Source organism: Panthera onca, chromosome A3 (genome assembly GCF_046562875.1).
Source record: "Panthera onca isolate mPanOnc1 chromosome A3, mPanOnc1 haplotype 2, whole genome shotgun sequence".
Classification (NCBI taxonomy): Eukaryota; Metazoa; Chordata; class Mammalia; order Carnivora; family Felidae; genus Panthera; species Panthera onca.
Window position 1 is genome coordinate 8,823,850 of NC_138341.1, and position 21,632 is coordinate 8,845,481.

At 51.8% G+C, this 21,632-nt stretch overlaps 1 protein-coding gene across 7 annotated transcripts in view; it reads left to right on the top strand.

Moving 5' to 3' along the window:
• The window catches only part of LPIN1 (lipin 1), a 129,358-nt gene extending 118,401 nt beyond the window's left edge, over positions 1-10,957 (top strand). For all 7 annotated transcript variants that reach the window (XM_060648714.3, XM_060648734.3, XM_078444972.2 and 4 more), the window contains 3 exons: positions 5,194-5,308; positions 6,087-6,190; positions 9,114-10,957. In XM_060648714.3, the coding sequence (XP_060504697.1) occupies positions 5,194-5,308; positions 6,087-6,190; positions 9,114-9,273 (379 nt within the window). In that variant the 3' untranslated portion in view covers positions 9,274-10,957. The remainder of the gene's footprint in view (positions 1-5,193; positions 5,309-6,086; positions 6,191-9,113) is intronic.
• The last annotated feature ends 10,675 nt before the right edge of the window (positions 10,958-21,632 follow it).

Sequence of the window (21,632 nt, forward strand, 5' to 3'; positions counted from 1 at the left end):
TGCAAACGACAGAAACATCCAGATGGGCCCGAAGCGCCATATTGGCTCCTCCTGGGGTATTTGTTCTTCAGCTCTGTGGATCCCTTTTCTTTAAAAAAAAAAAAAAAATTTTTTTTTTGTATTTATTTATTTTTGAGAGAGAGACAGGGCACAAGTGGGGAGGGGCAGAGAGAGAAGGAGACAGAATCCGAAGCAGGGTTCAGGCTCTGAGCTGTCGGCACAGAGCCTGATGCGGGGCTCGAACTCACGGACCGTGAGACCGTGACCTGAGCCGAAGTCAGACGCTTAACCCACTGAGCCACCCAGGCACCCCATCTGTGGATCCCTTTTCTATCACAGCTTTGCTTTGTGTGATTTGTAATTTTTTTTTTTTTTTTTTTTTTTCCTGTAGTAAAAGATCTCGCATTGAAACTTGTAGTTTCTGGGCAAGAAATTTGGGCAAAACTTATGGATGCCATAGTGCATTTCAGATCCTGAGAGCTGTCCTGACAGTGTAGGTCTGGGTACAAATCCAGACTTGAGTGAAATGAGGTCCCTGACTTATGTCGACACTTTGTAGCAAGCTACTCATTATCAGGTATTAAGTACTGAGGATTTGCGAGGCAAGGCAGAATGTTGACATTATTACTCTGATATCCTACCACTAAATACATGTTTAAGGTAATCCTTTTCATTTTTTCCTCTTATTTAAATAGCACTGTCCAAGATCTATTGCCTTTTCCTTGTGAGGACTTACTAAACCAAACCAGGAAACCTCACAATGTGTGTGCCCTCTCAGAGGTCGGAGATGATGGTCACAGCCAACAGCCTGTTCCTTCTAATACTACTTTCCAGCCCGAGCTGTTCTGGGTATTAGCTGCCCTGCAGATTTTCTAGAATTGACGGGCAAGTCTGTGGGAGCCAGAATGACCTTCCCTAGCAAGATGCTTTCATTGGGTGTTCTTTTTTTTTTTAATTAAAAAAATTTTTTTTTGACATTTATTTATTTTTGACAGACCGAGAGAGACAGAGCATGAGCAGGGTAGGGGCAGAGAGAGAGGGAGACACAGAATGGGAAACAGGCTCCAGGCTCCGAGCTGTCAGCACAGAGCCCGACGCGGGGCTTGAACCCACAAACCGCGAGATCGTGACCTGAGCCTCAGTCGGACGCTTAACTGAACCACCCAGGTGCCCCGGGGGCAGTTTTGATTGTACCGCCTGGGTCTAAATTGGAATGAAGGAAAATAAACATTGTGGGCAGAGCACGGTCTGTAGGGACAGCAGAGAGGGTTCTGAAGTGAGGACGGAGACCCCCCCCCCAAAGCGGACCCCCATTCTCCGCGCCCCCCCCCCCCCCCCAAGCTCTGATGCTGCCTGGAGACTGACTGGTGGTGTGGCAAGCGGTGCTTCCCCTTCCTGGGTCTGTTTCCTCACCTGCCAGATGGGAGGGTTCTGTTCGATGATCTCAAGTGTCCCTTCCAGCCCTGAAATGCTATGATTCAAGGAAACGTGTCTGAAAAAAAGAAGCCGATGGAATCTGTTTCACACACCTGATCTTTTGGTTCAGGAGCTTCTTCTTTTAAAGTAGAAATTGGCTTTGAGTCATGTGATTCTTTTTAGTCAGCTGGCCTTTTTTTTTGTTGTGGCGTCAGGGCATTTTAGATCATTTTCATAAGCCCTCTGTGAACACAGGGCACATTCCTAGTAAGGCACGGCGCATCTCATGGCAGGGAGATCTCACTGATGACAGGCAGGTTGGACAGATTAGCCTTGGCCAAGTCCCAAGACGGGGTTCCTGGGCAGATGTGACCTTCCTGGAGTTTGGCAGAGACAGAGGCTGGCCTCTGTCTCTGGGAAACGAGAAGCTGTTTCAACAGCGACCACGTTTTCCCTTCGGGGTTTGCTGAGGTGCTCGGAGACTTGGATAAATGACACTTAATTGTTTCCTGGAGGAAGATTACCTCAAGGGTGAGTTGAGAGTGACCAGGGACTAATTGCAAATGCAGATCACTGAAGACAGGCTGTGCCAGGGAGCATTCTGGACAGGAGCCCTCACCGCTTCTTCCCGGGTCACCTTAGTGCCCACGAGGAGCCTTGCACTAGTGGCGTGGGGCCACGGCGTGTTTTCTTAGTGTGTATTTCTTACCCGGTATGTGCGCGTGGAGACACCTTCCTCCCCACCTGCCACTTACCCACACCCTCAAGCACACAGGCTGTGGGTATGTGCGTGCATGAGAGAGAGAGAGAGAGAGAGAGAGGGAGAGAGAGATTGAAGCAGGAAGCTGAATTTGGATGGTGTCCTCCAGGTGGATTGAAGTTTGAGACTCATAATCAGACCTCAGCCATGTTTCTACCCATAAGGGTCCTAAGATATAGAATATAAAACTCTTTAGTGTTAAGGTTAAGAAGGGCTCTGGAGTCCACAGAAGTCAGTACAGAGCCAGGACCAGCCTTTGGGGTTTTTGACACTCAGGTTAAAGCTATGTCACCACCACCACCATCAGCAGCAGCAGCAGCATCTAAATTGCATTTTTAAAAAATGCTTGTTTATTTTTGAGAGAGAGAGAGAGAGCACGCACGAGCAGGGGAGGGGTAGAGAGGGAGGGAGGGAGGGAGACAGAGGATCCGAAGCAGGCTCCGTGCTGACAGCACAGAGCCCGACGTGGAGCTCGAACTCACGAACCCCAAGATCATGACCTGAGCCGTAGTCACATGCTCAACCTACTGAGCCACCCAGGCATGCCTAAATTACATTTTGAGCAGATACAGAAGACTATTTCTAAGATATATGTGGGGTATAAACGATAATCAAAGAGTGAACACCAGCATAGCCACCATCCAGTGAAAGCAAAGGGACAGACCATTCCTTTTGAAATCCTAGTAGTGACGTTAGCCACTGTCCCTGAATCTTTGTGAAACATCCCTTGCTTTTCTAAGCTGTGTTATCACATACATTTGTGACCCTAACCGATACATTTAATTGTGCACGCGTGTGAACTTTATGTAAACCTACCGTGTGTTCTGTGGGGCTGGCTGTTTTCGCTCAACAATATGTTCCCGTGACTGTTGAGTAGACCTGTAACCCATTCATTTTACGTCTGTCTGCGCTCCTGTTGTAGGACCTACCACGGTTCATCCGTGCCACTACGGATGGAGACTTGGGTCACTTCCAGCTTTTTACCATTGAGAGCTGCACTTCTTGTGTGTGCCCGCTGGGGGCGCACTCACTAGCTGCTTTAGCGTGAACACTTAGGAGCGGGATTTCTGGCCACAGAGCATAGGCACACATTCAGCGTTACGAGTTTGTTCCAAACTGTTTTCCAAAGGGGTCGAACCCATTTATGCACCATCAGTGGTGTGGAAATGCCCCCCCCCCCCCCACCCCCGCTCTACTTTCTTGCCAGCACGTCAGCTGTTTACATTTTTGCTCGTCCGGTGGGTGTGAAATGTCTGTCTGCGTGTGTGTGTTGTCCGTTTGGGCCTCATCTTCTGTGAGGTGCCTGTTCACGTTTCTTTCTCAATTTCCTTTTTGGTTCGTAAGTGTGTGTTACAGATTGTATATATGTAGCCTTTGTTATGAGCGCTGTAGACAGCTGTCCCCCGGTCTATCGCTTGTGATGAACATAAATTCTCAGTTTCATGTACTTGAACATACCATCTCCCCTGTAGTTTGTGCTATTTGTGTGTTAAAAAAGGGCTTCCCTGGCCGAGGGCATGAAGGTAGCCTCCTGTATTTTATCTAAAGGTGTTGCCTTTCAGGTTTCGGCGTGTAAACCACCAGGAATTGATTTTTGCATGTGGAGTGCGGGAGAGTCCATTTCCCTTCTTTTTTTTTTGTCTTCCTTAAAGGGATGTTCAGTTGTCCCAGCACCATTTACTGAAATGATTGCCCATTTCCTCTTGCTCTGAACTGTCGTCGTGCTCGTGAATCAAGTGTCCATCAATGTGTGGTTTGGTTTCTGGCCTTTGCTCTTGTGTGTAACTGACTATCAAGTCTTACAAGAGCGTACAGACAAAATCCTGTCGAGAGTTTGACTGAAATGACAGTGAATCTGTAGCTCAATTTCGGGAGAATTAGTATCTCCTTATAATATTGAATCTCCCAGTTCACTTACATGGTGTATTTCATTTAGGTCTTCCCTATTATGTTTCAATAACATTTATAATTTTATCCATAAAAGTCTGGCACATCTTTCTAGTAGGTTTATTCCTAGACCTTTGAGATTTTAGAGTTCTGTGTACAGAATTACATGTTTACCTGTTTGTTTCTTCTGATGCGTGAAAATGCAATTGATTTTTGTACATTAATTTTTTTTCTATACCAATTTTATAGCCAGCATCGGATCGATCTCTTATCAATAATGGTAATTCGTCTGTGGATTAGTTTTTTAATCAATTATTATTATTATTTTTTTGTGTGTGAATAGCGAGAGCTTCTATTCTCTCCTTCCCTATCCTGATAACTTTTATGTTTTCCTTACATCACCGCGCCAATGAGGACCTGCAGCGCATTGTCGGGGCGAAATGGCCATAGGGGCCACCTGTTGTTCCACTCTTACCGGGGCACTTGCTGTGCGTGTGGACCATTCCCTGCTATTCCGGGTTTAAGATGTTTCATCTTGGGTAGATACCACATTGTATCAAATGCCCTGCCTGTGTCTATTGACCCGGTATATTTTCTGGTACTTGAATCTGTTACCCTGTTATACTGCGTTACTTGGTTTAGCGTATCGAATTACTCTTGCGTTCCTGGAATAAAACTCATGCACAAAAAGTTGTTGCAGTCAGTTTGCACGTCCATACTTAGTTAGGACGTTTGCGCTGACGTCTCACGAGTGAGGTTGGCCCCCGCTTCGCTCATATTTTTCTCCTCTGAGTCTCGTGTTTGAGGTGACACTAGCCTCATAAAATGAGCGTCGAGACGTTCTCCCTTCTTGTGTGTCTGGAATTCTTTGTAACTCGGGTGCCTGGTGGAGGTCTTTGGTAAAATCACTTGTCCTCAGCGTTTGCTCTGTGGGAAGACTGGAAAGTACAGATTCTCCGCCTTCTCTCTCGTGCTTTTCGGGGACCGCCGCCCTGACTTACGCATGGTTGCCTTTTGAAGATACGGGAATGTTCTTGGCGTCACGGCATCTTCGGCGTCTAAAAGTAGTTTGATGCTCCTGAAGCCCCTCCTCTCAGGCTGATCCATTGATTATTTATTTGTTTTCACAGAGAAGTGATTGAAAAGAAGCCTGAGAAGTTTAAAGTCCAGTGTCTGACAGACATCAAAAATCTGTTTTTTCCAAACACGGAACCCTTTTACGCTGCTTTTGGAAACCGACCGGCCGTAAGTAACAGACGGGCTGCGTGAGAGCTCTTGAAACTTACTGTCTTTTCTGACAGCGGTCATCGGAAGGGTGGGCCTGGGTGACAGTGTGGCGCCAGCATCCCCTCCCACCAGCAGTAGTTGTAAGGAGAGACTGCACATTATTTCGTGGCCTTTTGTTTCCTTGGAAGCTCGGCTAGTGGATTTCCATCTGAAGCTTGCAGTGTCAGACTAGAAACTTCAGATTCCAAATGACTTGCTGAATTAGTAAAACAAGAACATCGAATAGGCTTGGCCCCTTTCTACCAGGAGGGTACCACAAAGCCAAGCCTTAACGCCACGGTGAATTTGGCATCGCAGGTTTTAAGAGCACTGTTGCCTACGGTAAAAGATTTTAATGTGTACTACCCACATTTTTGCTGGAGAGTTTAGCAGTCTGGATAATACAGTTGGGTACTAACTTCCCAGGAAGAGACTTCCCCTTTTGAAACTTATGCCTGAGAAAACGGGTCAGAGAATAAAACAGCCTCAAGGGGTGTGAGAATTGCAGGGGACGAGGTGACGAGGTAGGCTGTTTACTCATTAGCTCAGTTCTTGCATGGATGAGCGAACCGAGGCCCGGGGGGAAATCTGATTTAATAATTTCACATCCAGAGATATTCTTCCTCTACACTCCTTGGAAGTATAGTTGTGGTTAATGAGAGTTTTATAAGACTGCATCAGATCCGGAATATTGCGTATTCGTATTTACAATGAACTCTTTTTTTTTTTTTTCTAATTTGTACTTCACCAAATACAGGATGTGTATTCGTATAAGCAAGTAGGAGTGTCTTTGAACAGAATATTTACTGTCAATCCCAAAGGAGAACTTGTACAGGAGCACGCAAAGACCAACACCTCCTCGTGAGTATCGCGCACGTTTTGTGGGATTCCTGGGTCATTACGTTGTCGTTGCGGTCTCCATCTTGGAATGATGTTTTAAGGTTCACAGTATGCCTTTTTATCCTTTGTTTCCTGTATTTTAATCTTCAGTTCCTGCCAAGAAAATGTATTTTAACTCCTTGTATTTTGTCCAAAACCTCACTTTTGGACCGTCTGCATGAACTCAGATCCCCTCTGGATCCCCACAGTCTAAACTTCGTGGACAGGTTCTGCCACCGAGTGGAACGGAACGAGTTTCAAAACTAGTGGTTTAGATTTGCCAAGCTAGGCTCGAAAAGCCTAGCACGCAAACGGGAAATGTAACCAGACTGAACTAGCCTGTGAAGCTGTATTTACAGGCGAGACACTCTAGGTGTTTTCACACACAGACCTGAGATGACGCTCACCAGAAATGTAAGAATTCTTCTCGTCCCCGTGGTCGGAGCCCCGTCCGCCTGAGGCAGGGGGCTGACTTGGGCTCCCGTTTGAAACGAGGCGTCCTGGCCGGCTGCAGGATCTCTCTGGACCCTGGGGTGCTTCACCCTGGCCTCCTAGCTCCTCAGAGTGGGAAGCCTTTCCTTGGCCCTCGTGGTGGTGAGCTTTGACCACCGGGCGACCCCGGGCACACGGTTGCCCTCCTGCTTGGCCTGTTCCAGAGGCTGCAGGGTGTGTTCAGACCTAGAAAAGCGCCCGGGGCCCGAGTGACCCCACGGGGGCCTGTGGGACCCTCCTCACGGGGAGGAGGGGAGCTGGGGGGTTGGTGTTCTGCAGATACCTCCAGTGGTTTTAGGTAGAGGAGAGATTTAGGTTCCCCCCAGAGCACATTTTTACTTCCAAGATGATCCTTTTACCTGCTCAGGCTTCGTGGAGCCCAAACGGGGGCCAGCTTCAGGCTGGAGGGAGCCCTGGGGCCTGCCCCCCTCAGCTGCCTCCCCCAGTCGTGCCTGCTTCTAGGCAGTTCTCAAGACACGTGGGGAGAAAGGACAATGGAGCCAGGGGCCTCCTCCGTCCTTGGAACGTGAGGCTGCCTCCCGACTGGCGACTGGCGGGACGAGAGTGGGGACGGACTGCCTCCTTCCCACCAGCCGTGCAGGGTCTCTCTGCCCGCCGCGGTCGGCCTGGCCCCGACAGCACCCACCTGGGTCTCCCGTCTCCCATGTTCCCCAGCACAGCGCCCTCCATGTGCAAGGGTTTCCTGGTCTGGAGAAGGTCTAAGAAGAAGTCTCTTTTTCAGGGTCACAAAGAACTTGAACTGATGGGACGCTGCACGTAGCAGGTCCGTCACAAGGGGGCGTGGGAGGAGGGTTCGCCCCGGAGGCCTGTGAGGTTGTCACATTCGCTGAGTCTCTGGGCCCAGGGTGGGCGGCTGCGTGGGCTGCGCGGGAGGGACTCTGTCCATTGTCATCCCCACGCTGGGTGGGGGCCGCAGCCCTCCCTGTGCGGGAGCACCTCTCCTTCCTGTCTCTGGCACTGAACTTGGGGCCGTCACCTCGGATCCCGGGACGCTGTCCCTGAGAAACCCCTGAGCCGCCTTCCGATGGAGCCTTGCCGGTCCGCGGGGCCCGGGGTAGAGTGCCAGTGGAGCGCAGACGGGCCCAGCCTGTACCCGGAGCACTCCACAGTTTGGATCTGAGGCCTGCCACCGAGGGGCTGTTCCCGCGGGGGGCCGGGGGGAGGGGGGGGGCGCCTCCCACAGCCACAGAGCTCAAATGGGTCTTAAAGCCGGGAGGCGTTTTAAAAATCTGTTTCACTCCCCAGGAAACGCATCATTCTTGCTCATTAGGGGAGATTCTGTGCAAGCACGAGGTTCCGCATAAGCCCTTCGGGGGTCCTTTATTAAATACACACTCTTGTCCTTATGGAATAAGTTATTTGACGCCTGAGAACATGCGAATTCCCGGAGTTTGTGTCGAAAGCCCATTTTGGTTTTTAGAAAATTGGAACCGGAGGGGGGACCCAGTGACTGTCGGGGAGGACTCTGGGGAGGTGCGGAGAGGTCTGGGCCTGTCGGAGTTTCTAGTTGGAGGCGCCCGGAGGTCTGAAAATGCATATTCAGTGTAGCAACTTCCTTTTTGTAGCATAGGCCACAGAGACTAACACGCGGCCTCTTGAGAATACACACAAAATGGCATGGGAGACTATTGCAGGGAATATTGAGAAACACTGATCTAGCCCCAACTCCATATTCTGTAAAGATGAAGGGCCTGAGGCCCAGAGAGGGCAAGACACTTGCCTAAGGTTGCACAGCAAATAAGGTGGGAGGCTTTTTCCCTAAGGCTGATGATTAGCGAGGGCTGATTATTTCCTAATGTTAATAATGTATGTTGAAGAAATTCCTCGAGCACTGAATCTGCATTATTTTATTGTCACATTTGGTATTTTATTTAATTCTCATGCGAACACTGGGGCAGTTTTCTTTTCCTTTCCCTTTCGGTTGAGGACGTTACGGCTTAGAAGGATGAAGCCCTTTGCCCAGGGTCACTCAGCAGAGCTGCAGGTCACGTCTGTGTCCCCTTGACCCAAGGCCCAGGCTCTTTTCCTTGCACAGTGGCAGCAGTCTCTGTTTGATGCTCCAGAGATGGGCTTTATCTGAGATTCTTCTCCCTGTGCTCGTCCGTGAGCTCCACGCCGATTCCCGCTTGTCCCCCTTCTTCTGTCCTTCCTGCCAAGTCAGGTTCCACCCGCCTTGCCCAGGGGGCCTTCTCCACGCCTCTTGCCATCCTCACTGACTGCCTGTGAATTGGTGAGGAATTGTTCTAGAACAACTGCCATAGCGTTAGCAGGTGGCTTGTGTCCCCGGGTTGGTGGATGTCTCCTAACTTCCAAGCCCCGCGCAGGGTACAGGCAGGTGTCCCCGCGGCTGGGTGTCCCTCGGGGGCAGTGACGCTGTCCGTTTTCCTTCCAGGTACGTGCGACTCTGCGAAGTGGTTGACCACGTTTTCCCGCTGCTGAAAAGAAGCCATTCTTCGGACTTCCCCTGCTCGGATACTTTCAGTAATTTCACCTTTTGGAGAGAGCCACCGCCACCTTTCGAAAACCAGGATGTTCATTCTTCCTCCGCATGAAACGTCCCAAGCAGCCTCCTGACGTCGTGTGAAGACCCGGCGCCCCCGATTAAAGGATAGGTTTTGGGAGCCGTGGAGCAGGAGCCCAGGAGCCTGACGTGCCGTCATTTGCTTAAGAGCAGAGAAATCGGAGGGGCGTCTCTCCCCCTTCCCGGTGCCCCGGGGTTGGCGTTTCCGAGTGAAGTGTGAAGGGGGTGCTTTGCAGGCTTGGGGGGCGGGGGGGATCAGGTGCGTTTAAAGCGTGGGAGGCATGCCTTGGTCATGGCTGAAAGCCAGTGGCAACGTTGTCCGGTCCCGTCCGGTCCCGCCCGCTCCCGCAGCAGCTCGTTATGGGCTGACGGGCCATGTGGCACAGGTGGCTGCCTGGGGGGGGCAGAGGGGGGTCCCTGCCGATGACAGTTGGACTGAGGAACGCCAGATGCGCAGGACTTCGGTAGAGGAGGGGCACGTGTCCATTGGTGGCCTGTGTGCCACACCTCCTGCTGGTGCAGGGAGGGCTGAGGGTCCCTGGCTCTGCGGGGTCTCCGCCCTCACCCTGCTGGCTTGGCCCGCGGGGTCCCCCTGCAGGATTTGCCGACGGGTCTGATTGTTAGCTGAGGAGTTCTGGGGTTCCTTTGGTGAAAGGTAATCTAGGTCATGGGCGTCTTTCCCTCGCCGCCCCCCCCTCCCCGCCTCCTCAGTTTCGTGGCCCGAGGCTGGAATATTTATGCCTTAATGCACCTGCGGCAGACGTTTTATTTAGAATGTGCTTTGTCCAGCTGTCTGTAACTTTGTAGCGCCTTAAGTTCGGATGACAGTAGACGTTACTAGGGCAGTGCTTGCCATCCGCTCGACTCCCTGCCAGCAGCCTCTATCCAGCCGGGCGGTGCCGTGGATGTGGACTTGAACTGAGCTCGTGCCACACGGGAACGATGGGGAGCTCTGTCGGGAGCTCTCAGAAGAAGCGAGGTGGTTTTATGAAAATGGTTCCAAGAAGTTATGTTCTTTGTAGGCACGGTTATTTATTACTTCACTCTGACTGGGTTATTGTTACGAGCATTTTAGCCATATCCCTCCTATTATAACTGTCGTTAATATATTAAAAAGATGTAGAGGTTAGACCATCCAAAGAGCCTTATTCTGTATGTCTCATGACACTGACCTTCTTTTGGAATTTCTGGGTAATACATTTTCCTTCACTTTTCCCCCTCGAATTAAGGGCAAGGGGATAAATAATAATTTGAGTGACATTCTTTAAGCCGGCGGAAGAGAATTCCATTCCCTGTTTGTGAAATTGGCTTGTGGAGAGAACAGTTCGAAAAGTGAAAGAATTATTTTGGTAAAAGATTTTGCTTTACTTTTTGAAGTATTATTTTTTTAAAGAGTGTTTTACTCCAATGAGTGAAGTGCTTTCCTATTTAAATCGCATATTGTTAGAGTCCTAGGGGGCAGAAAAGGCAACAGCTGAATGACATTTTACTCTTTCTGTGAAAGAAAATCCAGGCGTGTGGCCTTCATTGTGACCGGGGGGGGGGGGGGGGGGGGGGAGGGCTCTGTTAGCAAGGGGTGCCTTTCCTGAACGGTTCGCGTGGCCGCGCAGAGAAAGGCAAACACGTGGGTGTTGTGGATCCCAGATTTGCCTAGCGACGTGAACGTGCATGTGCAGATTCCCTTTTACAAATGATTAAAAATTGTTCTGCCTTAACTGCTCCAGGCTTGTTTATTAGTGACCTCTCGAAGCTACGTGACTTCCGTCATGAGGGTATCTTGGGGTGAGCTCGAAGTGTTGTGAACCACGTGTGAGGTCGCGGGCCTGCGGAGGCTGACGTGGTTTGTCCCTTGTGCTGGGAGGGATTGGGCTTTGAGGACACGTAGCGTGTCCCGCGTCGTGCCGTCCCGTGCGCCCTTCATCGGGATGACCAGCTGCAGTCGTTCTCTAGGTAGGAGGGCACGCAACTCTGTGTTCCTGATTCTGATGCACCTTACACCTCCACCCCCCCGCACTCCGGAACAGAGCATGGCTTCCAGAAGGTCGCACGCTCGGATGTGCGTCAAGTTCAGGGCGTGACCCCTCGCGGGTTCCGAAGATGGGATTTGTACACGGCCGCACACGTGTGTGTGTGTGTGTGTGTGTGTTTCACCTGGCAACCCTGGGGTCACGTGCTGGAATGCCGTATTTGCCGCACACATTTCAAGGTCGCCCGGTGGAAACGAATCCCTCCCTAGTGGCGTCATCAGGTGATCATCCCGTGTGACGAGGGAGAACATATATACCCGGTGTATAGAAAACTATATACCTGGTGCACGGAGGGATGGCTGCACCTTCAGAGGGAGCTCCCTCTTTAGTTTTAGGCTTAGATTCCCACTTTAAATGTGTTTTCTCCACAAACTTGGGCCTGTGTTTGTACATGCTGGTACCACGATAACACCCCTGAGATGCTCCGCTGTGTTGTGCTGAATGCGAAGCTAGAAAACGTTAATAAATGAGACGGATGAGAGACTCCTCTGAAAGTCAGGCGTGTGAATTTTAAAGAGTTTTCTGGTAAGTTATTGAGTTGCTGACTTTCTAGTGTGTGAGATCAAGCATATTTTATTCTCAAAAAAAAAAAAAAATCCTTGAGGTGATGAACTGCTCAATATTTGGAATAAAAGAGCCAGTCTTTTCTGATGCCTTTGGTGCAATACTGAGCCTCCGTGTGCACTTGGGAGGGAGTAGAGGGGAGGGGCCCATGTCCGGGGCTCGCCCTACCCCGGTGGAGGGGACTCGAGAGCCGGGTGGGCTCGGTTAAATGTTGCATATGCACATCTTCCCGGGCCCGGCCCGTAACTGACGCTCAACACAAGCAGATCCTGGGATATTTAAGGATTATTAAGGTTATGCCTTCTGGGTGCATAGACCAGATAGAGGAGGGCGGGCTGTGGGTGGGTTAGTTTGCACGTTACAGGCAGGCTCTGCCTGGGCCCCTTGCTACCTCTCGGAAGTGGCTAAGCCGGTGTCTCCCCACCAGGAGGGGTTTTAAGATGTCAAAACACTAATAATATACAGAAAACAAATATATAGACTATACAGGTTCCCTTGCCCGCATTCACCGTCCTCAATTTGGACGCTCGTCTGTGGTATACCTGATTCGTTTTTCATTTTGAGTGAGTCAGGCCGAGCCCTTGACTAGTTGACCCAGATCCCTCGAAAGCCGTCGTTTTTCCTGATTGGATTTTGCGCATCGTTGGCATGCCTGAGACATCCCGCCGATTTGCCTGGGTCAGCCCGAGTGTTTGGGGACAAATGTTTATGAGTATTGGTCCCCACATGGGTAAATGATGGATCCCCGGGGCCCCCCTGAGCTTCTCATGAAGCGAGAGCCAAGCGGGCCATCCGGGCGTCTTCGGGTTAATGCTTGTGTATCTTAAAAACACAACAAGCCCTCTCGTGCCCGGGAACATCACCGATTGATTTCCACCACTGATTTCAGACCGTGTAGGCTCTCTTATCTCGTAGAATCAAAATCAGCGTGAACTGGAGTCTTTGGGCCCGGTGGCCCCCCACCTGCTCCCGCCCTGGGCCACTCTTCCCTCAGTGATATACCCCTAGGCCATTCTGTCGGCATGCAGGCAGCTCTCACACATGTGCTGGAAAAACTCATCGGCCGCTTGAATTTTCCCAGGGTCTCAGCTGTAATCAACTGGAAGATTTAAAACACTTTGTATCTTGTCAGTGCGAAATCGACACACCCGCCCAGGCCCATCGCCCTTTTCAACCCGTGCGGGAGGGACATTGACATGGGGGGGGCCAGTGCCCACCCACGTGAGGCCTCAAAGTGCCCTTTCCTACAAAAGGTCATGCGTGAGGCCCATGGTGCATCGCTGGGACGGGAGAACAGTCGTGGAGGGAAGGTAGGCGGGCCTCGTCAAAATGAAAAACCACCGGAGTCTGAATCTCCTCGCAGCAGGAGCGTCCTTTGAACCGGCTGCTCCAGGAGCTGTGTTCTGTCACCCGGCACTCATTCCTCTTCCTCCCTTCGTACGTCTGTACTTTGTCTTCAGACCAGGGGGGGCGCTGAGTGGGAGCCGTACTGCCCTGCTTCTGTGGGCCTGGGCCTGGCGGGGCGGGTGGTGGAGAGGAGGGCATCCCCCGCCCCTGCCCTGAACAGAAGTGCTTAAAACACCATTAATGTCTCCCTCCTGCTTCGGATCCCTTTTCACGCTCTGGCGGCAATCAGAATTGGTGGTGAGGCCCCCATGCTCGGGCGGGAAAGCTTGGTGTCCACAGGAAGCCTGAACGTGACCTGATGGACGTGATCGCCGGAAGTCAGCAGGCCCCGTATGGCCACCTGGGGGCACAATCAGGTTTGCTTTGGAGGCACAGCCTTTCAAAACCTGATCCCGGTGACTTTGACAAAGGCGCCTCCGGCTGGTGCTTGTCTTGGAGACCAGCCAGGTGTGTTGACGGCCTGTGGGGGGGGGGGGGAGTGCCCCATGGGGAGTGTTCAGGCACCGAGGTGCCTCCGGTCGGCACAGCCCAAGGTCAGACATCACCAACCAGCTCCTAGGCGGGAGCGGTTTGTGGCTGACCGTTGTCTGGGTCCAAGGACCGCATAGATCGCGGTTCTTAAAGCCTGCAGCTCCAGCACCGGGAGGCTTGTCAGAAATGCAAGTTCTTGGGCCCTACCTTAGACCCACTGAACCACACTAGGGGCGTGGGTCCCACGTCCCGTGCTAGTGAGTCCGGCCCAGGGTTCTGATGCGTGCTCAAGTTCCGGAGGACGCAGCTGAGGAGCAGATCCTTTCCCGGTGGGGGTGGGGGCGGGGGGGGGCTGCTTGTGTAATGCACCAACCTGGCCTGGCCAGAGCGACAGAAGGGACCACCTGCAGGAGAGTGGCCCCTGGAAACCCAGTATGGGGGCTCGAGTGAGTCACAAGGTGTTGCGGTAACCCTTCGAGGCTCAGCCACCTCCCCCGGCATCTCTGTGGGCTGCTGGTGGCAGGCAGGGGACTCCGCCTGCCGAGCCGGCCCCGGGCCACCGGGTGCGTGTGAACAGCAGACCCGGGCCGTGCCCAGATTTGCTGATGGCTCCCTTCCTCCCCCAAATGGTGGGAGCCTGGAGGGGCTGTCCTGATGCCAGCTCTCTTTTCACGGGTGCAGGAAGTCCATTCAGCCCTGCATTGCCTTTAATGAGTTTTGCAAGCAAGTGGCCTCTTCCGGTGACTCACTCTGCCTTTTGTGCCCCGGAGGTTGTGGTTTTAAGTTTCACTTTGGAAAGTAACCACCACCTCTGCTGCTTTCTCCGCTGCTGGAATCTGAACAAGTTACATTCATTTTGCAACAAAGAAATGTAAATGCAGGAGGGCCAGTCATATTTCTGCTCTGATTGTAAAAACATCCTTTTCCGAGACGGATGACAGAGCCAAGCTAAGAAGAAATGGTTTCTATGGTTCGCGAGTCGCACGTTCACTTTGGGAACTTCGTATTTTTCCTTCCAGACAGGCTTGATAGTTTTGTTTTTGTTCTTTGTCTCCTGGATGCATATTTCAGGGATATCCTAAAAATAAACAGCGCTTGCTGACTCAGTGAGGTGGTTAACCTCTGATTTATTGAGAGAGACTTAGTTCTGGACAAAAGTTTGTGTTCTCGCGTTCACGCAGGGCACAAAGCATGATGACTGATGGAGGTCATGTCTTCTACGGTAATGTTCTCGTCTGATTTTGCACAGAACTCAGTTTGTGGTATCTGAATAGAAGCATTTCTTAGGATTAGAGGGGGTGCTAAGCGGACAGACCCCCAGACAGTACTTTTTTTTTCTCTCCAAATAACACGGTCATCTTCAACACGTTGCAACAAACTATATTATTTTTGTGTAATTTAACGCAGATAGGTACAAACGTAAAACCGTAGCTCGTAAGTAACAATAAAACCAAAATGCAGTTAAAATGGCGTGCAGCTAAACTACAGCCGTAACACAAATCAACGTGAGTGTTGTATCATGGAAATTTGAGCCTAGCGGAATGATGTTGGATTCGGGCTTTTAAGAGAGGCATTTGTGTTTCTTTTTGATATTTCATTTGTCATCTTGTCATCTTGTCATCTTGTCATCTTGTCATCTTTTCGACTCTTGAGCATGGTAGGTCACCATTCAAATCTTTGTTGACACTGACTTCCACCAAATACAGCAGTTGGAAAGTTCTTATCACATATTTCCGTCTACACTGGCCGCCAGTGAACTGTTAGACATTTTTACATCAAGCGGGGGGTGGGGGGCCTTCGGTAAATCCTGTCCCGGGACAAATGGAGCACCGGCTTGGATTGAACCGCCCAGACTCCATTGTCCTAATTTTCTCTGACGTGCCACAAGAGATCCGTGTAGACATTACTGCCATCATTTTGTGTGCTTCAAGCATCAGCACACTTGGGGATTGGGTGTGGGGCGCCCCTCACCCTTCTCCAAGATTCTGACTGATGGAGCATGAGCCGACTCAAATGAGCACGCGTGGGTCAGCTTTGCTGTCCAAAGCGATGGGAGTTCCTGAAGTTGCCTGAAGCTAAGTTGAAGCTTTTAAATATCTCTTCACCCTCAAAGCTGGAGAATGCCTCCCCTCTCGGGCTCCCTGGAGGTGGGGGGGCTTCCCAAGTAGTCTTTTCCCGGGTTCAAGAGCCGCCTCCAGTGCCTGAGCACCTTGGAAAGGGAGAGAGCCCGCTTCCTGCTTCTGGGCACGGCTGGCCTGCGCTCTGGTCCCGTGGGCAGAGGCTCAGGAATCCCGCCGCCCAGACCTGCCCGTTCGTGGGGAGGAAGAAGGGGCCGCTGAGCGGAGACCCTGGGACGGCCGCTTCTAAACCTGCTTGTGTGTGGTCACTCTAACAATGTGGAGCCTCCTGTGGTCTCAGCGTGCACCTACACCCTTCAGGGCGGCCGGTTCTGCTTCTAGAGGGCCAAAGCTATTTTGGAACTTGGAAATACGGTTTTGTTTGCTTTGGGAGCAAGTTGGGATGGTCAGGTGAGAGCCTTTGCACGGAGTTAGGGGGGACCCTGGGATGCGAGGTGGCTTTCTCTGGGGACTGGGGATGCTGGCCTGGCAGGAGCTGCAGCAGGGGACCTGGGGCGCTCCCCCAATACCCCAGTGTCTGTTCCGATCGACTCAGCAAAAAGGTTGAGAAAAGGTTGGGGGAGGGATCTTACCTTGACACTTTGAGATAGTGGGACCTTGGGTCTCCTCTGTCCCACCTGAGCCACCACACCACCCAACCCCTGCAACACCGGGCCGATGAGAAAGCTCCAGACCTGGGGCTTCCTGAAGTACCCTTCCTGAGGTGCCCTTGCCATCCCCATGGAGGAGGAGGAGAGGACAATGGCTTCGACTCGCGCTTCACAGGAGTCCTGGCTTCCACTCCCGCAGCAGCGACAGCACCTGGCGATTGGTAACATCTTGGCAGAGTTAAGTCCTCAGCCAATGTATAAAAATGGAAATCCGGACGTAAGGCGTGGTCTGGAGCTGTCCACGGACAACGGATGAAGACACGAGCTATGAAAAGGGCAAACGTCGAAACAGCGCGTCCCTACATGTCCGGGGGAGCGTCTCATCCAGGCACGTGAGTAAAGCATGGCTGTTCGGAGCCAGTTTACAAACAGTTGAGATGCTTGTTCATATGTTCAGTGAAGCGGGCCCTGAGCCCTCCACCGGCGTGCCCGTGGACTGTATTTACACGAACGCACCCGAAGTGTGTCATCACAGTTTGCGGAGGCCTGAACGTTCTCTGGCGACTGGCCGGCCGCCTCTCCTCGCCGCGCGTCTCGAGCACGTCTTGGGCCTGGCCTCCCCTTCCCCAGGCTCTCTTGCAAACTGGCCCCCACGAGGCCCTCTGGTTGGCTGCAGAGTGGCACCTCATTCGGTGCATCCACACTCGCCGAGCCAGGCCTGGCCGGGCCAGGGAATGGGGATTGTCCAGTTGTCCTGCGTCACCCCCGGTCAACCCTGAGCCCCGTGTAAGGTCACGCTCTTATATTTCGTGGCAAAGCATCTGGCGCAGCGCCTGGCACCTTGTACGTTCCCAGAAAGGTTGACTTGAGACGATCTGGACTGTCTCCTATTCCGTTTGCAGTCTCTCCTCGTGGCCTCCAGTGTCCTATCGCTTTTCTCACCCGTGAAGTGGGAGATCATTGTGTTTCCTGCTGGTCCTACGGGGTTGCCACGAAGCAAATAACGGCATAATACAGTGGGGCGTGTGCTTTAGCTACTGGGAGATCTGGCACACCTCTGAGCTTTATTAATCATTGCTATTTCAGACCACTTTTTGCCATCATGCACTCCTTTTTATTGAGGAGAAAACTGAAGTTCAGAGAGACGGTTGGAGGGCCTCTGACTCGGAAAAGGCAGAGCTGGAACTCAGGTCTCCAAGTCCAGTGCAATTTCAAGCATCATCAGCCTTCCCCTGCCCCCCCTGCCAGAATGGGGGGCGTAAGGGTGGCCACTGGGACGACCGAGGTGAAGTGTGCAAAGATCAGGGCGGTCGTCCCACCGTGTCCCATCACACGATCCAGCCCCCGGGACTGTCCATGCAGGAGAGGCTCCAACGTCCCTGCCGGCTGAGCTGACGGCAACAAGAGGACAAGAGCAGGGACCAGGCCGTGGAGAGACTTGAGGCAGCTGCCACATTGTCCCTCAGGGTCAAACCACTGTGTGTGCCACAGCGTACTCACTGCTTCTTAAAAAAGCTAACACGTTTCATAAGATGGGGGTAAGCACTTCCTGTTTGGGCCAGAAACAGATGCAAACCAGACCCTCTTCCTCTCGCCGACCGATCTGGGCCTTTCAGCTCAGAAATACCCTCAAGGACCCATCATGCTTGGGTGGGGAGGTTGAGGCATATATAATGAAGCTCTTGCCAGAGGCACCCTCTTCCTGGCTGAGCCGGAAGATTTGCCAGGGTACCTGAAACCTACCGATCGGACCCATCAGCTGAGCTGAGGGCATGGTGTTTGGGGCACGGGACTAAAGGAGTTGTATTCTGTTCTTTGTTTGCCTCCGATGTACGACAACAGCATAACAACGCAAAGGAAGAGAACACTCGTGTGCTTGCTGAGGGTTTGGTGTATAATATCCTGGCAGAAATGTTCATTGTTCTGGGGCTTCCGGTGAAAATGGGGCAGGGACAGGGAGTTTGGAGACCCCGAGACTCAGGAGTGTGGCCGAGGTGGCCAGCTGCCCTCATCAGAGTCCTGCTTTCCTGTGGAGTTGTGGTAGAAGAGCGACTCCCTCCCAGGGACTCAGCTGCCCAGCCCCAGCCCCACCTCTACGTGGGGTCACACCGCACTACATCTTGGCAATGGGGATGTGATCGCCTCTGGGCCAAAGCAGTTAAAAAAAAAAAATAGGTGTGCCTTTTTGACATTCTCCTCTCCATCCATCAACGGGAAGTCAGGGTCTCTAGGGCAGAGCCACCAGATCAAAGGAACCTGGGTCCCTGAATCACTATGTGGCTGCTAGGATTCCAGATACTGAAATGGATGCTGTGGGGTGAGAAATATGTTTCCATGGTGATAACCTCGGAGATTCAGAGGCTTATTTGTGACAGCAGCCAGCATACCCACCTGGAACGCGGGGCGAGGGGGCGGGTGAAGGAAGAGTCTCAAGGGAGAGGGACACGGTGGCCCAGCAGCCTCAGGGAGGGGGCTGGCGACGGGGAGGGTCAGTGTGCTTCAGCCTGAGTTTTACGGGGTGTTTTGGGTTTTTTTTTTCGTTTTTAAAAGGAGGGAAAAAAGGACATATAGGTTTGACAACATGCAAAATGCTTCTGGGAAGCTTTCTTGGGTACCGTGTTGCGGGGGGAGAGGGAGGTGTTAGCACTACTTTGAAAAGATGATGCACAATAAAAAAAAAAAAAATGGAGCGATCAGCCCCAGAAGAAGTCAAAAGTTATAGACATTAAAAATGTGTAATTAGGAGTTTGGGGGGATGGGAAAATCTATTGGAAGTCAGTGCGTAGTATCTAAATTGGACTAATCAAAATAGGACAGCATATTCATATCATTTAGAAATCTATACGCAAACAGCAGAATAAATAGCCAAACTCCGAGGAGAGGAGAGGGTTGGGGGGGGGGTGTGGGGTGGGGCTAAGGGGAGGGGGGAAGGCAGGGTTAGATTTTGTGCTGTGTCTTCCTGTTAATACTCGTTGACTTTTAGCACGATGTGACTATATTATTTTGGTTTGAAAAAAAGTCGAGTGAAAATTATAGAAGGATAAGGGTGCCGACAGAATAGATTGAAAAGGGAACCAAAGAACAATGGGAAAGAGGAGAAGGAAAGAAGGAAGAGGAGGAGAAAGGAACTAGCGGGAGGAACAGACCAGGACCTTGCCTCTCCTGTTCTCCATTCTTGAGTATTTTCTAAGGGACCAGCCTTCCTCACTAGTCAGTCTCTCCGAGGACAATCCCTTTTATTCCATCTAGTGGCCAGTTTTGAGAGTACCAATCCATTTATTCATAAGCTGCGTTATGTCTGGAGTGAGTGTGTCTGAAATGATCACCATTGTGGCTGAGTAGTGTCTTATACTGCAGGGCTAGGACTTTGGAGGAAAAAAAAAAGCATTTGAAGGGATAAAACACACTGAAGACCTACTATGTGACCAATGAAATGTCAGGAGCTCGTGGCCAGCGGAAGAAGGACATCTAAAGAAATCGTGCGCTGTTGTGGGGCAGGTACCGTGGCAGAAATGTGCCCTGGGAGGGGAGCAGGGAGGGAGGGTCAAGTTCATCCGGGGGTGGGGATACAGTGGGTGTTATTAGGGGAGAGGAAGACCTTCTCTGGGGTTGGCGGGGGTGCCTGTACGGAGTCTGGAGTGATGACTGGACCTTTTCCAGCTGGGGAGCGTCCTGTGGTGAGCTGGAAGCAGCCATGAGCAGACAATGGTCAGAGGAGGGGTGTGGGGTGCCATGGAGGCCTGCCTGGAGGTGGCTGCAGCCAGCGGGGTCAGGCCGGGGCAGGAGGGGCACCGGGTTGGGTGGTGATTTAGAAATCTCACTCCGGAGGTGAGTGTGGACCCAGGGTTGGGCCGTCAGGGAGACTTCATGGAGATTGTTGGGGCAGCTCGGATGGGCAAGGCCGAGGGCCCAAACCTGGGCAGTGACATGGGGCAAAGGAGCAGCCGCAGAGGGGAGCCCAGGGGGAATCCGGCACAACTCCCAAATAGCCATCATAGGACCTAGGTGCCCGGAACCAGCCAAGGGCACCGATGGGGCAGCTGTAGCATCAGCTGGAGACATGCCGTGTAGTTGACCCCTGAGGAACCCCCACCTGGTGGCAGGAAGCAGCAGGTAAGGTGTCCGGGTTGGACATAACTTTGTTGTCTCCAGCAAGGTGGTCAGGAGAGATTGAGACATGGGTCCTGCCAGAGAAGTTCCATTCTGGTGAGTTCCAAGATGGCTCCTCTCTCAAAGCTGCTTTCCGCCCTTTCCCTGTACCGCCGTGATGCCTGGCTGCCTTTTCACAGGAAGAGGAAGGGCGGATACGCTTAGTGAGGCCTCCCCTGAGCCAGGACAGGTCTCACTTCTGGGTTGAGCAAGTGTTGGACCCTCTTAGAGTCCCCCCTGGGGCACAGCCCTGAAGGCCTGTGTGAGGCCCTCAGGCCTCTGTTCTCCTCTCCCTCGACGTCTCAGCCCAAGCCTGATGGAGTGGCCCTGGCATCTTCACACCTGAGGAGAAATAGGTAGAGAGTCTCAGCTGGCCTCTGGTCCAGAGGTGCTCTCCATTCCTGCTCTCCTTTATTCTAGCTGCTTCTGTGATTTCCTTCCCAGCTTCTACGTCCTACATGCCTGTTAGTTCTCTGTGTGTATCCATATTATAATTGAGGGATTGAGTGGGGGTGGTAACTGATACATTTTTGGTGCATTTTGGCCAGGAATCTTCGAGAATAAACCTTACAAGTTTTACACAAAGCGGAGATTCTTGGTGGAGAGGCAGACTCTCTCTGTGGGCCTCGAGTCTCACTGGTCCTGAGGGGAGGCAGCAGCTGTGTCCTGCCATCAGAAAACAGCTGTAGCTGATGCTGGTGGGGGGTATTAGGAGTAGAGAACCTTCTAGATCTCACTAGCAGGGATTCTTAACCTTGGTTGTACATTAAAATTAATATGAAGGGGTTTTTAAAAAAATCACTGATGCCCAGGGGCGCCTGAGTGGCCCAGTCGGTTAAGCATCCGAATTCAGCTCAGGTCATGATATTGGGGTTCATGAGTTTGAGCCCCGCTTTGGGCTCTGTGTTGACAGCTCGGAGCCTGGAGCCTGCTTCGGATTCTGTGTCTCCCTCTCTCTCTGCCCCTCCCCTGCTAGCACTCTGTCTCTCTCTGTCTCTAAAATAAGTAAACATTAAAAAAAAAAAAAAAAAAAAATCCCTGATG